Source organism: Eucyclogobius newberryi, unplaced genomic scaffold, assembly GCF_026437365.1.
Source record: "Eucyclogobius newberryi isolate DKJ021-1_F unplaced genomic scaffold, fEucNew1.0.hap1 SCAF_14, whole genome shotgun sequence".
NCBI lineage: Eukaryota > Metazoa > Chordata > Actinopteri > Gobiiformes > Gobiidae > Eucyclogobius > Eucyclogobius newberryi.
In genome coordinates this window covers 10,968,746-10,986,711 of record NW_027315768.1, presented here as the reverse complement: position 1 = coordinate 10,986,711, position 17,966 = coordinate 10,968,746, and the positions used below count along the sequence as shown (strand labels likewise).

Below are 17,966 nucleotides of genomic sequence, written 5' to 3'. Positions count from 1 at the left end.
GGTTGTATGTGCTAACGTGTGAAAACAGAATGCGGCTTCGGCCCGAGGCAAAGGCCGTGGATTACAAAGTAGATCCAGGCTCGGTAAACCGGCTGGAACGCCTTGTTTAGCATAAGCACACGTAACATTGAGGATAGAGCGCTGAGCTATAGTGAGGGTTGTAGGACAGGGTGGGACATGTGGCGAAAAATATGTTGAACATGGCTGGGAGAACGGAGAGAAGAGAGGAAGGAGGCAGAATATCAGTCGGGAAAATGTAAAGTAGTGAAACAGCAGCAAAATCTGTTATTACCTTAATACATTTAACCTCATAGACTTGAAATTGGTCGAGATGGCGTTTGATGCTCACGCCATTGATCTCGACTAATCCAGGAAGATTTTTTTATTTTCAAATCATGAAGCATAAAAAGGTTAAGGTTCACAGGACATTGATCATGTCACAAGTTTATATTCCTGAACTTGTGTGCATCTAGTCTCTCTTTTAGAACCTCTTTTCCGTGTTACTGGTGAGGAAACCAGATAAATGACATGTGTTCAAGTTTTCGTGACAGGCATCATTTTGTTTCTACATCATTTTGTTTCTATGTAATGGTTGTTCAGAGCCACAGAAAGTTGGATGTTTGTTACTTTTGTGCTGTTATTTCGTGCCAGTTTTACGCAGACTGGTACAAGGATTTTGGATGAATGTGATGGGGACAAGGGGGATTTATTCAGTTTCCCAAATAGACGTTTTTCTATGCTGAACACATGCAAGTCTGAACGGTCCACTCTGGTCCAGACCGCGCAGGTGTCCCACGCTGGAGGTGGAGGTGTCCAGCAGAGAGCATTGCTGTTCATGTGAGTGGGAGAAATATTTCACCTCGTAAAATTGGACTGTATTCATTATTCTTTAACTTATCATTTTGTGTTATTTATGCACAAGAATGTTGTTTATTATGATTATCTTGCACCGCACCACGCCCTCAGTTTTCTGCACTCCACCTCATATTTTGGCATAATAACACCTCTTGTTTAGAATTCTACGCCCTGCGCTGTCATCAATTACGCCAACGCAAGATGTCAGGAAATGTGCTCCACAGCGCCCAAGTTAACGCTAAGACCGGGGGCAAAATATGGCCCATTATGTGACAAGATTACATTTTTAAAAACATTTTTTTTTTTTAAGATTTCCTGGCCCAAAGGCTTTAATGGACAGTACAGCTTTAGCGTTAAAAATATGGGGAGTTGCCAAGCGACCACGAGGCCTACTATCAATCAAATCACGGGGTTATAGACGCTAGATCCTTGAAAAAGGTAACCCATGTGTACAGCTTAAGATATGTTAGCCACGATGCTTACCCAAGGCCTAACATGACACAATAAAAAGGTTCACTTATTTGCCTGTGCTGACGATGCGGCTGACAAAATGAATAACTCTTCACAAATTTGCATGTCATCCTTGCACAGGGGCCACGCTAATCTTCCAATGTTAGTATGTGTTAGCAAACTAACACAATATTGTCTTGTAGCAACAAAGCCTTTGTAGCGCTCTTAAAATCCTGCTCCCACAGTCATGGAGTTATAGACGCAAGATCCTTGACAAATGTAACCCATGTGTACAATTCTCCTCTTGAACCTCTAGGGCCTAATTCACAACGCTGAAGTCATAACGCCCACATGTTTGCAACACCGTAACAGCACAGACGAGCACCCTAATATACTGTAGGTCCCAGGTAACCGAGCCGGCACAAAGCACAGTCCTGTCCGGACCCAAACCTTCGATACGAAACTTTGCAGTATAAGCCCCTCTTTCACAGAGAAGTGCAGCCTCCCTGAGATGAGTGCCTTTTAAGAAATAGTTTCAAATGAACTGGGAGTTTGTGTCTTTCTTTCGCATTCACTCTCCATCCTAACATGCAGGGGTCCGACACGCATCATGAGCCCGCCGCCATGCAGCAGCCCACCGCTGCCAGCTGCTGCCCACGAGCCCACCACCCGCTGCCCACTGCCCGCCGCCTGAGAAAGCTTTTAGTTGTAATGTCTGTTCTAATCTGACTAAATAAGAAAGAAGCGCCGCGCTGACTGATGAGAGTTCACTTTGCAGCACTTGTACTTTAAAACAAGAGATATGTAAAGGTTATGCATGTAACGCCTATCAGCCAATGACATATATTCCAGACCAAAAGCAGAATTCTGCTCCATGTCTCAGGTCAGCGTTATATTCTACCTCAAATCTACTTTAAAAAGAAGAATAAAACATTTCAATTTATGTTAAAACCATCAGTAGACTATTTTATATCCAATATAATTAATTGATAATTTGTGAAAAATAACTAGGCCTATTATAATACTCTTTATGTGTCTTATAATAATATATAGTATAGTCATGTCTATTGCCTCAAAGAACTGGTTCTTAGTGTCCATCAGCCTGTCTGAGGGAGTCGGATCTCTCCTTCAGTGTGCAACTCCTCGAAGGGTTCTACTTTGTCCCAAAGCGGTTTAGTAGGAGGAGACAGGGGATGCTGGGACATTGCTAAATTCCCATCAACATTGTTTAATCTGTTTTTCACTGTCACCCCTCGAAACAACTGTTGTCGTGGTTTTGGGTGTTACATAAAAAACTGGATTGAAATTGAATTAAACAATTTAAAAGTGGAAGTAGACATTTTCTCAAACTGAACCTCGGTGAAGATGTATTAATTCCCTGCTGTAGGTCCTTCAACATGCAGAACCCTGTGCCATTTAAAGACATAGTAATCCTTATCTAATTCCCTCTTCTTGGTTCCACTTCACGTAAATCACTTTGTCTCCAGCTGTCAACAGTGAGTTATGACCTCAGCCTGTTGACAACCTCCACAACAATAACAGCACATAACTCAATCTGGCCCTCTCCATCAGTGCCTCCCCTATAGGGCTCCATCATACCCATGTGAGCAGGAAGCAGCCAGGCCCTTAAGTACTTCTACCCCTGTTACACATACACATACCACTATGTACATAACTTATCCCTGCAAATCACACCACCGGCTACAAGAGTGTCGCATCGATCAAAATATTGACCAAAAGAGGGGACAAGAACATAAATATCCAAGAAAACCGGTAAAATAAATGCAATGGTGTTTCGTAAAGGTGACATGCTATGCTAAGATGGCTTCTAATGGCTTTGATTTGATGTTGTTTATTTCATTTTTTAGAATTTTTTTGAATGTTTTTCACAATTAGGGGAAGGTTTAGGAACAGTTCATTTAGTTAAGTTGAGCTTTGGGACAAGTTTGAGTCTCGGCAGAACTGCGTTGTGGAAAAAACATACATAGTATCATTCATTCTTGTTTTAGTAATACAAAATTGCAATTTGGGTGCAGAACTGGCCTGATTTTTTATTGAAAAGGTGAAAAGCCACTTAGATGGCTAAGCTTGTGTTCCTAGATGTTACGTTCCTCTGAAGAGCGTGACGTCACGTTCAAGCATCTATATTAACAATCCTACAATTTAAGCGTAAACATTAGCTTTCAAATGTATGCAGTAATCTACATAAATGCAATGAGTATAAAAGAGGCATCCTTCATTCTAATCTCAGCAATAGAGTCTGTAGATGAGCGGTTTAAATCTTTTCCGTCAATAAAGACCAATGTATGTGTATGATGTTTACAAAGGAACCACAAGATGTAAAACAGTATTTTTGAGAGAATTACAATTTGAACAGAATTCAAGTGCCCCGGTGTGAAGCTGGATTCCACACGCCGCTAGGACAGTGAAATTTAATCTTCAAAATGTCATACATATCAAGCAATTCATAACACTTGGTTCAGCCAGAATGTTTCTATTATCCCTTGTCGAATATTGTAAGTCGGTCTCTAAGTGTTGTAAGTACACTCAAAATAATTGAATCACTCTATCAAAAAATCTCCAAAGGGTTTTGATAGAAACCACTTTCATTCCATGTTTGGAGGGTATTGAAATGTGTGGCAAGTAACAAATAAACTTCAAAACTAGTCCACTGGAGTCGTGTATCTATCCCCACAGCATAATAAACAACCTTCATAAATAACACACATTATAAGTTATAGAACAATGAATACAGTCAAACTTTTCTCCCACTCTCGTAAATACGCAGCGCCGTTATACTCAGCTCTTTGCGGGACACCTCCAGCGCTGGACCTGGCACTGCGCGGTCTGGGCCAGACTACACCATGCAGACGTTCATGTCTGAGGAACGTCTATTTGGAAAACCAGATAAATCACATCACACCCAAAATCCTTGTCCCAGTCTGCATAAAACGGGCACAGACTGACAGCACAACACAAGAGGATTTGATCCACATGTACAATCAGACTTTCGGCTCCCATGGCTCTGCTTTCGCCTGCCCTCGTTTATGGATCACAAGTTTATAGATCACAAGTAGTTGAGATGTGTGTGGACTGCGGTGCATTCTTTGCTCAGCATTTCCAGGTTCTGTTCTTGCTTTAGTCTTGATTTAGTCTGGGCACCCGGGCGTCGAAAGCAAGAAAGCTGTCCGCGTAACGCAACACAAATACAAGTGAATTAAATACATTTTGGGAACAAATTGAAAATGGAAAATAAAGAATTGTATTGCTCACATCTTTCATTACCTGTACATGAGGCATGACTGCAATCATAACTCACACAGGAGGTGCTTTAGCATGCCACAGTTATCAGTCATTGGATCAAACACTATCACCATATATATATGTTCTATATATGTTCTGGCACCATCCCACTCCAGCCTCCAGTGGCCAAATACAGCCTCTTTACGCCAGCGTTAAGGTCGGGAAGGTGACAAAATAGCGCCCTGGAAAAGGCTCTTCACAAAATAAGGAAGTGCTCAACATTAAACTGCTAAAATCATAAATAAAGTCATGCTATCACTAACTAAAAATGCATTTCCTCATGCTTTGTTACCTATGTAAATTATCTTAGTAGCTATAATCTGGCATATTTACATTTGTTCAATACAGATGTTCAAATAAATGTTAAATACATAGATAAATAAAGGCTGCTGCTCAAACCCACAACAGTAATCTTCAGGCTTAAAGCTTTTCAACGGATCAATCACATCGTTGGGGTTGAACAATAGAGCAATTTTCTGTGGCTAGTGTGGGGAAAAAAATCCCTTTTGTTTGTTTATGTTGACAGAGAAGACATTGACGTTTGTGGCCGTGGATAGACTCAATAATTACAGAGATATTGACCATAAACCTGGTCAGCAAATATGAAATACCAACGCAAGGGTGAAAAAGCTAAAACAGAAAATAAGAAATCAATCAAAAGTCCCATTTAACCTCGCTGCATTGTAGAATTTGTAAAGTTCCCAAAGCGTGTCAACTCACTGCAGCTTCTCTGACCCTGAACAGTGATCGCTGGAGATGGCGCTCTGTGTTTGTCGTATTCAACATAATGACTAGTCAATGCTATTGACTCATCATCATAAATGACACTTGATAAGGCAGTCATTTAGTGCTTTAATCAAAAGCGATTTGTAACTTCAGAGTCGGTCAAATGAAGAGATGGTAATCGAGATGAACACTTGAATTTTATGCTTTTGAATGACACTTTTCCAATGTTCAAGTTGATGAAGTGTAATGAATGACTGCAGTAATACAATGTGTTTTTTATATTTTTCAAACTACCAGAATCAAACGGCTTTGGCACTAAAATCAATTTAATTCTTTATTACATTTCTACACACATTCATACACTCAAGCTGGGAGTGTTTTACCCAAGCGTACAAATTCCTTCACTTTTTGAAGTTCTTTATCAAGACATATCAATTTGTCCTGTACTAAGTTTTTTTTATACAGGTAATAATTGCACTATATAATAAGTAGATCATAATTTTACATTTTGTTCATTTCAAACCGCAACATTGATCTAAAACCACTTCATACTGACATTTCACTGTGACAAGATTTTTTAGAACCTCACTCAGAGTCAAAGTCTAACTTTAAGTGAAACAATGATGAAGCTCACTAATGTTTATTTTGTATAACATGTCCCCTTTAAGGTAGAAGAATAGGATATAGATATAGATATAGGGGAAATGCATACATTTCTCACCATAAATGACAGCACAGGTGCACTTTTCATGGATGTGGTAAAATGCCTCATGTTATAATATAAATGACTTGTTGAACTCTGTTACATCTAGTGTTTTGAATGTTCTGGACACCATTGCCCCTATAAAAGCTAAAATTGTTAAAAAATAAGCAGAAGGCGCCATGGAGAAATTATGACTGATGAAAATGAAAAGGAAATGCCAGCCGAGCCGAGCGAAGTCAAAGCTCCAGGTTCATCATGAAATGCATACGGGAAAAATGTCTGCATACAACCAATTATTATGTAGAACAAGAGAAAGGTATTTCTCAGAACTAATTGGAAATGGTGATAACAGCTCCTGCATTCTGTTTGTGACAGTAAACAGACTGACAAACCCTCCAGCTCAAGTGCCATTGGAACTAATTTCCATGTCTAAGTGAGTTTGCCACCTTCTTCAAGGACAAGGTCCAGAATATTAAGAATACCATCAATCCCACGGTGCCAATTCAACAGCCAGTTAAACACGTGGAGCTGAAACTGTCCGAGACCATCACCAGCAAGTCTTCTACTTGCTGCCATGACACTTTGCCCCACTAGACTTTTAAAGTCCGTGTTAAAATAGTCATTGTGTCACTTGAATCTGGAACATTCGCAATGGCCTTGAAAACTGCGGTTATTAAGCCGCGGCTAAAGAAGAGCAGCCTGGATGTCACAATACTAAACTAAAGTATAGACCCATTGCAAACCTTTACCTTTCTTGGGAAAAAGTCAATTATAAACAGCTTATTCAGTTCCTCCTAATAAGTGACTCCTTTGATGTCTTCCAGTCTCGATTTAGATCATCAGCATCACAGCACTGAGGCTGCTCTCATTAAGGTGAAAAATGACATCCGTCTGAGCACTGATGATGGTAAAGGCTTCAGTTTTAATCTTGCTGGATCTCAGTGCTGCATTTGACACTGTCGATCACGGGATACTTCTACAGAGATTAGAGGACTGGGTGGGCATCACTAGTATGACCTTAATATGGTTGAAGTTCTACCTTGAGAACAGAATATACTTTGTTGAGATTGTTGACCTGATCTGCACATGCTGCCGTTGGGACAGTTAAACAAGTTAATACAAAACAGTGGTGTGGTCCTATCACAATTATGCAGACGACACTCAAATCTATGGTTCACTGTCGGCAGGTGAATATGGACCAGTCAATTCACTCTGTCACTGCCTTCAACAGATCAGTTTGTGGATGCAAAACAACTTTCTCCAGCTGAACTCAGACAAGACTGAAATTATCGTTTTTGGCCACAGAAACACAGAGAAAGTGTTAGCGGTCACCTCCAGTCAAAGTGAGAAATGTAGGAGTAATAATGGACTCCGACATGAATTTCAACAGCCAAATCAAATCAATAACATCAGCAGCTTTTTGCCAAAATAAAAGTATAGTGTCTAAACCAGACTTGGGGAGACCTTTGTCTCCAGTAGATTAGACTCCTGTAATGGCCTGCTCACTGGTCTCTCCAAACCAGTTGTAAAACAGCTGCAGAACATCCAGAACGCTGCTGCTCGGGTCCTGACTAGAATCAGGAAGTATGATCACATTAGTCTTGTTCTCAGGTCTCTGCACTGGTCATACAAGCCACCTCTTATGAGCTGAAGGTTAGCGGTCCGAATCGCGCTCACGCTTAGTAGAGTGGCCAGAACCACTAGCCTACAGGCTGGCGGTGCGATTACAGCTGCCTCAGGTGAATACTGCCTTTGTGTCCTTGGCCAAGACACCCGACCCCTGAAAGTGTGTGTGAATGTGTGACTGGTTCCTGTAGTGCCTTGAAGGTAAAAAAACAAAACAATATAAATGACCATTTACCTCAGACTCTGAGAACCTCAGGGGCCGGCCTCCTGCTGGTGCCTGGAGTCAAGACCAGACAAGGGAATCTGCATTCTAGTTCTATGGGGCAAAGGCCTGGAATAACCTTGCAAAGGTTGTGGGACAGGCCCCCCACCCCGGTTTAAATCTAGGTTTATGTTTTTATTGATTGTGATTTATACTGTATTGTGTTTTTTATGTGTTTTTAAAGCACTGTGATTGTGTACAAATTGTGCTTTACAAATAAAATGTGATTGATTGAAGAAATGTTTACATATAAAAATAAAGCAAAAATGGCATATAAATCTGAAAAATATATACTATTCTAAATGTGTTTCATATGGTTGACATACAGTATTAGATATAAAAAATACAGTGAATTTTGAATATATTTTTTTGTATTAGTGTAAACTTGATTTTAGTGATTATTTTATTAGACAGTACAGTGTGGAATGGGGATGAGACTGTGGAAGGACATTGCAGAAAACATGTGCTGTCCACTCAACCAAATTAATTAAATATCAACAAACTCTTCAGGAGTCCACATCAAAAAACGTTTAGTGTCTTCCCTTGACATGTACATTTAAATATGATATCTGTTTGTTCTATTAATGCAGACTATGCAGTATTACATAACTACAATCACCCATTTCCACAAAAACCATCCGCCACGCCACTAAAACTCAAACAGCCTCTTCTGTTCCTCCACTCGTGAAAACACTACGCCACATCCCACCGCAGTTCATTTACCCCGACTTCCCTCCTGTGGCTCCCCGGGCTAAGAGTGAGTCAGGCGGGGAGCCAGAGAGCGCGTGCGAGGGCGGAGACGATGATGGATGAGGCGTGCGGGCCGGCTCATTTGTGGCCTTCTGTTCACACCTCTGGGCTGGAGGAGGAGCCCCGCGGAGTCGCCGGCGGAGGGCTCTGATTGCGGACGCGGTTATTGAAGTGGCAACGCTCTAACTCACAACACCTGGCCCCGGGCGGCTGTGGCAGTGCCGGCCGCTCGGACTGGGCTCGGCTGGACACACAATAACAGATGAGGAAAGAGAGGAGTGGATTGTGGAGTGGATGAAAGGGCTAAGAGAGACCTTAAAGTAGTGCTGTGTTTGTACAATTCAATTCGAAATGTATAAATGTAATCTATGGGTAGAACAACAGAAAAAGTAGTTTTTTTTGGACTAAATTATGTCTGCGGAACTTTTGTTTTGCTCAAGTTAACTTTGTACCACAAATGCCCAAAGTGGGGCCTAAGGGGGTCTAATTTGGGCCGTGAATGAGTGCTGAGATACATTAGGAGTATCTATTTGAGTAGTAGTTGTAACTGCGATGAGTTCATGTGTTGTGATGAGTGACAGAATGTATATCTGGATATTTCTGAGCATTGAGTATCAGAATAAAGATTCAGTTCAATTTACAATAATATTCAATATTTTCAGAAATGTGATCAAACATAGATAAATGTAAGTAAATGTCTCGGTTTAGGTTCAAGTATTGCACAGAACTTGAATGGATCATAAATGTAACTATAAGAGGACAGAAATATCACTTTATACTCTTGTTTGTAAGATTACACAGGATCAGGTCTATTCAACTTGAGGCCCGGGGCCAGATCAATGGTAAATGGTCATTTAAATAGCACTTTTCTACCTTCAAGGCACTCAAAGACCTTTACATCAAAGAACCAGTCACCCATTCACACACACATTCGAGGCGGGTTAAGTGTCTTGCCCAAGGACACAAAGGCTGATTTAATGACCTAGTTTGATTTTGGTTTATTCCTTGCTATTCTGCTTTAGACCTGGTTTCATTCTGGGTCAGGTCCTAGCTCTGGAGAGCAGCTTCAGTGAGAGACTGATCCACCCTCGCTGTGTGAAGGAAAGGTTTCGCAGGTCTTTCCTTCCTGCTGCTGTCAGACTTCATAACAAACACTGTTACTCCTGAACACTCGCAATACTGACCTAACCATGTGCAATTCCATCATATGTGCAATTACTGTCGTGATTCATGTGCAATTACTGTGAAATTCATGTGCAATCCATGTGCCGTCGTGACACATATTCATGTGCAATTACTGTCGTGATCACATGCAATGGAATTTATGTATTTATTTATTTATTTTTATCTTATTTTTCCCCTCCATCCCTTGTTGGGTAATGGGAGGTTTTGTCTATGGGAGTTTTTGTTTATAGGAGATCTTCTACTGAAAGTGTTTTTCAGACTTCCTATAAGTGATCTGTTCTTCTGTATCTACCTCTGAATCTGCTGCATCAATGGAATTTCCCCATGTGGGACAATAAAAGAATATCTTATCTTACAAATTGCAATAATTATAATATATTTTCTAAATATATTTCCCACCTCTAGTAGAGTAAACAAAACATTACTTCAAAAAACTCGAGTAGAAGTAGAAAATGTAAAAAAAAAAGGATTTGGAGAAACTACTACTCAAGTATAGACCAAGACCACACCAAAACCTGATCATGCTCAGATTTCTGGAGTTATCAGATTATTGAAATGTCATGTAAACAGTGACATGTGATGTGAGTGATATGATCTATTTCTGATTTTTCATACATGTTTTGACAAAGAAAAGTCTGCAAAAAAAGACAAGCTAAAGGGGCAAATACACAGTTATGACCTGATTATACTAGTTATTTACTGTAAATGTACCCAGTGATATACAATCTTCTTCCTGTTTCTTTATTTCCTCAAATGATGCAGGCAATGAAAAGGTGTGAAATATTACCAATGCATTATTTATGAACAATCAAATAGATTTATACATATTTTAACAGTAATATTTGTTTGCCAAAGAAATAATCCTATATCTCGCCTTTTTAAATTGGCTCAGGGGAGCAAACGGCTAAAAGCAACTCAATATGACCCAGATTAAACCTATATTAAAGGTAATTATGAAATCCTTTTCAAAGTCTGTGCGTGCGTGTGTGTGTGTGTGTTTATGTGTTAGTGCTGCTTATTCAACACACCCACACACAGGCAGCATTAAAGAAATAGTCCACGCTTTCAACAGGGGAGCCCATGAATTAAGATATAATTACATCACCGTGTCCCAGTTGGGCCATTTCTTGCGTAACAGACACAGTCATACATATGCATTAGCTGTAGCGTATTCACTGCATGTACATATGAAAACAGATGGTAATGAGTAACACATCAATGCTTTTTCTGTTCAATTCGAGTTCAGAGCAAGTTCGACGTTTTTTTTATTCCTCCCACGTAACTGTTTTATTGTTTTAACAAATGCTGACTAAGTTAAAGGTAGACATGGATTTGAATTGATTGTGGTTTTGAAGTTCATGTAGAAGATTCCTGGATCACGAATCAGCCCATGTTCTTGTGTGGATTGTTTTTTTCCACTGCGTTAATATCAGGCCTGGAAATCACGATACGTCATATCACGAGTTTGTGATACATGTAATAATCAATATATTGCTCATGATATAATACAATATATCACTATCTTTTAACAAACCCAATACATTTTAACATTTGTCTTTGTTAAACCACGACTTGCACAAACTAAAAAAAAAAAAATACACCCGTTTAATCATCAAAACAGTCAAAATGTCAAATGTTTTGCCCATATATCAATACAGCAGCCTGTAATATTGATAATGTATCAAATATAGTATCACAATGCATCTATATTTCAATATTTTGGTATGCCCCTAGTTAATACTACCTTCAATAGCTGAGGTTGAACATCTCTTTTTCCGGTTAGTCCTGGTCCCAGAGCCAACAAATAGCTACTAAAACCTACTCTCTACTACTACTTACTACGGTACTTCTACATTCCACTAAATACTAGTTCATTCTTCTTCAACTTACCATTATTACCTGCCTCCTTCTTCCACCTACATCCACTTACTACTATAACCTATCAACTACAGGTGAACCACGATGCATTGCGGTGCTTAATGTGACCATACAAATTGTGCACGTGTCTCGATGCAAAATTGAGCGATGTGTACTGAAAAACAACGTTAAAACGGCACCGCAGCCACGTCCTGACAGTCCGCCAAGCGCACCTTGCATCTGAGCAGAGAGATAGCCACAGGAAGGTCACGCGGTCAAATACGAGCATCAAAACACGATATCCTCTCATATACGCTTATGTCCACGCGACCTGCTCGACGTAGCAAAACATGTCATCAAACAGTTAATTAGTAGCCTGAATTGAACTAAAATATAATGGAGATTAGGCTATGGTTATTATTAATTGCAAAAACAATCATCAAAAGACAGGACCAAAATGGCAACAATGACATGAAAATTGAATTGGGATGGAATCGTGATGAATGGAATCGAGGGTCTTAATCGTTACACCACTACTTACTACTATTTACTACCATTTACCTACAATTACTTACCATTTGCTGCCACTCTCTACTACTACTACCACCTTCAACTACCTGCCACCGCTGCTGTTCGGTTGAAAATGATAAACTGTGCTAGAGCTGCGGGTCTCAGATGATTGTCTCAACGGCCAGACTATTAAACCCCATCGTCTGGAGCGAGTCATGGGCCTGGTTGGTTTGTGACCCCGCTGCATTAACTGCACTGGCCCTGTGTTTTACCAGCGTCTGCCCACCCTCTGATCACAAGAATGTCTTTACTGTCTCCGGTCCTCACTGCTGGCCCTGTTAAATCTTTATGGAGGTATGAAAGGTCCAGCTCGGGTTTCATTTGACACGGAGAGTCCAGCCGAGGTGTGCCGGGTCACAAAAAATGAAGGCAGTGAGAAATATATGAGAAAATATATGAACTGGACAGCTGAAAGGTATTTGGCAGCTCCAGAGTGAAAACTATATTATATGTTTTGATTGTTTCTGTGAAGAAGATATTGGATAAAGATGAGGTGGGACTGAAAGCTTGCACTGTTGCTTTGTTAGAATAAAACCAGAGGTCCCTAGATTAATCAGAGATGGAGGCAGTTTATATATCTGAATTCATTTGAAATTTACAATGCAAATGAGCACTGAAATTGTAAAATAAAAGACCTTACAGTACCTCACATAACATATTACCCTTAAGCTTTAAATATTTTAAAATAAATATTTGCTGGAAAAATAAATTCATTCATTCTCTATCTCTATCCATCTATGTTCCTTTGGCTATAATATTCCACAGTATGGCATTAAATGTATCATGTATAATCTGTAATTGGTGACAGAAACAGTAGCAGTGTCGATGTATTATTTGGTTAAACTTCTAATACTTTTCTGTGGCAAAGTCACCTCAAAGTCTTGGGTTTGATTCAGACCGTGAGAGGCTTTGTGTGTGGAATCTGAACAGTGTTAGAGGCTCTGGAGGGGCCCTGCTGTGAGGGACACTCAAAGTGAGGAAGAAATCGAGGAAACTGGTTATTGTTAAGATTAAGATAAGATAAGCCTTTATTTGTCCCACAATGGGGAAATTCCAGTGCTGCAACACAATGTAGGTACAGAAGTAAGATTACAGATTTACTTAAACTTAAACTTAAAAAAACACTCTTAATTAGGAAAGTGATTAAGGATTTGTTAGGTTTAGGAACAGGTTTTTGGTTAAGGATGAAAACATGATTTTTTCCAAAGATTAAAGAAAAAAAATAAATGTAGTTATTAACAGTTATTAATTTATGTTGTCTCTACTGACATGGAGCAATTGGTCTATATAATGTTTCTTTGAAGCAGCTTTGAAACAGTGCATTCAAGCAAAGAATCTTGAAAATCAATATATTATGAAAAGCCATGATAGTATTGTTACATTCTATGTGTCAGGAGTCCACTGCGTGTCCACTGCACGATTTTCTTCTCAGATTTATGGATGTCCCATTACAAGTCGTACGTGAGCACAGTCACACAGCGACAGTTCAGTCCGTCATGACTGTGACCATTGTCTGAGCAAATATCAGGCTCTGTGCTCTGTGTGGGGAAGTCACCTGTGTTTTACTGGCCATCTAAGGCTAGCACAACATTCTAGCAGTGTTTTTGTGTTTGTAAAAGTTACTAAATGAAAGCAAAATAAGAAGATAAAGGTTCCGCTGACACCAGAGCTCCTCTGCTGCACTTTGAGGTAGGCTTGTGTTTATTCTTTGACAGAGATTGATGGTAGACACAGTGACGGGAGGGCTCACTCCGCTATCAAGATTTGAAAATATGAAACAGGTTTGATAAAACTTGTATCTTGTCTGTCCCACTGTGAGACTTTCAAACCACAATTTTGAGCCACGATCATAAATCCTTCATAGCAGAGCATCAAAATCATGCAGTGGACTCCTGAATTTAGTCTTTAAAGTCTATTCGAAACCTTTCTTTAAAAAAATAAACATTAGTAAGTATTGTATTAATGTAGAAAAAATAACCCGAAAGTACTGTACGTATTGATTCAAAATGTGCGGCGTCGCCCATTACTAGTGTATAGTCTTACATATTGTGACTACAGCAGTGAAGTGATCCTGCTTCTCTCTCCGTTTCTCTCCTTCCTCTCCCGCTCTCTCGTTCTCATCTGACGCTGATCGGGCCTGATGCCATTAGTGTTGATTTCATGTGACAGCGATGAAACCGGATAATGAAAATCAATAAGGCCAGCTTCTTTCCGCCTGCTATTGTCAACTTTTATAAATCCCCTTCTTGGCACGCTAAACCTACAGTACAATACACAAGTCGCCACCAGCTGCTGCATTGATTGCGCGGAGAAAAAAAGCTAAACGTCCAATGTTGAATAATGTTGATTATTTTCGATTTTCATTTTTCTGTCTCAGCCCTTTTCCCATAGGCCCTTTTGTTCTTCAGACTGCATTACGCCAGTCGACACGGATACATTTTCCTCAGTGTCTCCGGCTGTCTAGTCTGCCCCGGCCTCGCGCAGGATAAATTGCATTTACCTGCTCTGCAAATGTTTTCTGTTCTGATAAAATAAGGAAATGAGAAAACAAGACAAACAAGAGCGGCTACGGGCCATGCAGGCGTCCAGCTGTAACCGCGCTCAGAGGTGATTTGTCAGAGCAATAACTGTCCACGTTTACAAGACCTTACAGTTGTTCAGGTGGAATGACTTTTGAGAAATGCCTCTGTTATACTGCATACAATATACAATACTTTAAAGTTCATGTTTAAAGGTGCACTATGTAACCTTCCTGATGTGAGTTCCGCCTTGTAACTTGGCCTAGTGGAGTCACCTGCTGTGTTTTAGTGATAACATCTCCCTGGAGACAAAAAAAAAAAAAAAAAAAAAGCAAAAATAGTACACTTTACAGACGCAGATTACATTACAGCGCAGTGGATTTTATTTTATTTTTTTCATCCTTGCCAAAATAGCTACAGGACGCCGCTGAATCCTGTGTTGCACTGATTGAGAAGGAAAAACTGTAAAATGAAGTAAGTACGTGACATTGGGCGTGCATCTGGATTGGTAAAAACAGGAAACGTTGGACCGATTAAATGCAGGAGAATAAAGATTACTCAAACACATACTGTAAGGTAAATACGAGAAGGTAAATAATGAACATAAAGATGAAAATAAGATAATGACATATAGTCAATGTTGCATAAAGTGTGTCTTTAATGTTAGTTGGATGGTTGAAATGTGTCCCATTGTCACAGATGTCCTCGCAGTAAACTAAATTAATAAATATTGTGAACATATTGTACAGTTTGTATATTGTTACATCCCCAGGTTTATGAAAATTATCACTATGATTCTTAGGATAGCGCTGAAATTCTACATTATGGTCGGTACTGAGATGTATCTGAAAAGCCTATTTTCACTGCATATAAAATGTTGTCCAGACACAAAAAGTACCACAAACTGCAACAGTGAGTTTGCATTAGTTCTTGACCTTTTTGTCCTTTTGTCTTCAAGCCTGTGGCCGTTCAGCATTCAAATCACCAGCGACTTCTTTGCTAAATTCTGGCAGACGCTTAAGCTTTGGGGGAAAAAACACTCGAAAAACCAACAATTCGTCTCAAAGCGGCAAGTGTCCATGTGGGAGGCATAATAGCATGTTGATTTTTTCCTCTCTTTTTCGACTATGTCCTTGAACGCCCCATGACTCATGAATATCTGACCCAGCGGTTGACGGTGATTGGCTATTGTTGCGAATTTGGCCTTGTCCGTGCTCATTTCTGGTGCATTCAAAGGCCATATGGCATTAGGCTTGTTCAGCATTTTTGACGGACTTAAATCTCTACGTATCCAAAAAAAAACGTGTCTGCAATTGGGAGCAGTTTGGTTTAATTGTGGGGGCAATCGTTTGGCCCGTCTACATCGTCCTTGCGAAGAGGAAACCCATTCATCCAAGGTTTAAATAGCAATAGTTCTCGTGAGGTTTTTGAATAGTCGCAGGGGGATTGTGTGAAAAAAAAAAAACCTAGCATGTCAGGTTAGGTAAGCTTTAGTTGTAGCTTTTGCGTGATGGTTTGAATTATTAATGCTAACGCTAAATACGGGCTTGTTAGCGGTCGTCGTTCATGCAAAGAAGCAGTTTGAGAGTTAACAGGGAGAGTGCAGTTAGAGAGTAAATCATGTTTCCCGTTAAATGGAAAGGGAGATTGTAAAGCAGGCAAGTGATTTATGAGGAAACTGATTGAAATTTCAGACTTAACAGATCACAACACGATCATGAAACGTCAAGGGGATGAAAAGAAAATGTTTTATTTTATTTTAGTATTATTATAGAGGGGAAGGTTATTGTGAAAAGATAATTTGCAATAGCATCAAATAGTTCATTGAGTGGAAGTTGGAAGGATAAATGTTTGGAGATTCCGTCACCGGGCATCAGTCTGAGTAGAGACGAAGCCCAGACCTCCCTCATTCTGCACACCTCTTTTGGGGGGGGGGGATCCTGTGACCCTTCAGTAGCCCTCACCCCAGTGGAACATCCTGAACTCCTCCTGAATGAGGTCTCCACATGTCAGCGTCAGCAGGTTCCTCTCAATATGAAGTAGCACTAGTGCCAATAGAAGCTCTTCTTCTCTATGCAGAACTCATTTCATTTAAGCCACCTTCAGTATCTCTTTCAGTCATGACGCAATTTTACTCAACCTTCCCTCACTTTGACAAAGACCTGTAAAACCCAACATGCTGCACGTCCTAATGACACCAACAGAACGTCTAGATAAAGAATCATCATCACACACAATCAAATCACATACATTTGATGTTTCAAAGGGGCCGTATCCAATATTTTATAGTAACAAAGTAAGATGTCAGTAGATGTCTTGTAAAAGTAGCTCTTAGGGTGAAAATAAGACCACTGTGTGCTGTCTGCATCTAATTATGAAGGCTTTTTACAGACCACAAGGCTACTGTTAGATGGCTAGTTGTTTTTAGCAGTGGTGTGATGACAAAACTCGTCTCTGGCCTCTGAACGTGTTTGAAATGAACTAGATGTTGTTTTGCAAACTAACATCATGTAGATATCGGGGTATTCAGGGCCATGCTGTGTCCATCGAATGTCTTTTCCATTGCTTTTCATAATGTAAAATGAGTCATCAATCTAAACACGAACTCAAAACACCAGAAACTTGGAAAAGTGGTAAATAAATACACTGCAATAATAATCATTTAAATAACCTAATTATTATTCAGTGCACAACATCTCAAAACATCTTTTACCGTCCTTTATGCTTGATTTGTGTGCTAATCATTGATTCAAATTCTATGCACTATTTGCCGCAAAAAAGCTAAATTCACACACAACTATCACGCTAATTTTAGTACGATGTGTAGAAGTCATAGCAGCACAGCCGACAATAAACATTTAGCTGTTTAGACATATTTATTTCATATTTGTTTCCTTTAGCAACAAGATACTGCAGGTGGAGTATTTTCACATGCCTGGCAAAAAATACATTCAATTATTTAAAATACTGTTAAATTTGAGTGGTAAAGTTAATTGTTAGCAACAGCACAATTACAGCTGTTCTTTTTTGTTTGGTGCGGGTTGGAATGGGAATTTAACTGGCAAATGATGCTAAACTGGCAACATCTACACAACATTGTCCAGAAGCAACTTGGCTTTGATTCCGAGCATCAGTCACGATCACCACATCTTAAATGTAG

At 39.7% G+C, this 17,966-nt stretch overlaps 1 protein-coding gene and 1 pseudogene across 1 annotated transcript in view; both read right to left on the bottom strand.

The window, feature by feature from the left end:
• Positions 1–1,401: 1,401 nt before the first annotated feature.
• LOC140360085 (U6 spliceosomal RNA) lies at positions 1,402–1,491 on the bottom strand (annotated as a pseudogene).
• A 7,280-nt stretch (positions 1,492–8,771) lies between these two features.
• The window catches only part of LOC140360069 (dynein regulatory complex subunit 4-like), a 38,487-nt gene continuing 29,292 nt past the window's right edge, over positions 8,772–17,966 (bottom strand). The window contains exons 3-4 of the mRNA XM_072445384.1: positions 11,951–11,957; positions 8,772–8,919 (exon numbers count right to left, since the gene is read on the bottom strand). Of these exons, the coding sequence (XP_072301485.1) occupies positions 8,772–8,919; positions 11,951–11,957 (155 nt within the window). The remainder of the gene's footprint in view (positions 8,920–11,950; positions 11,958–17,966) is intronic.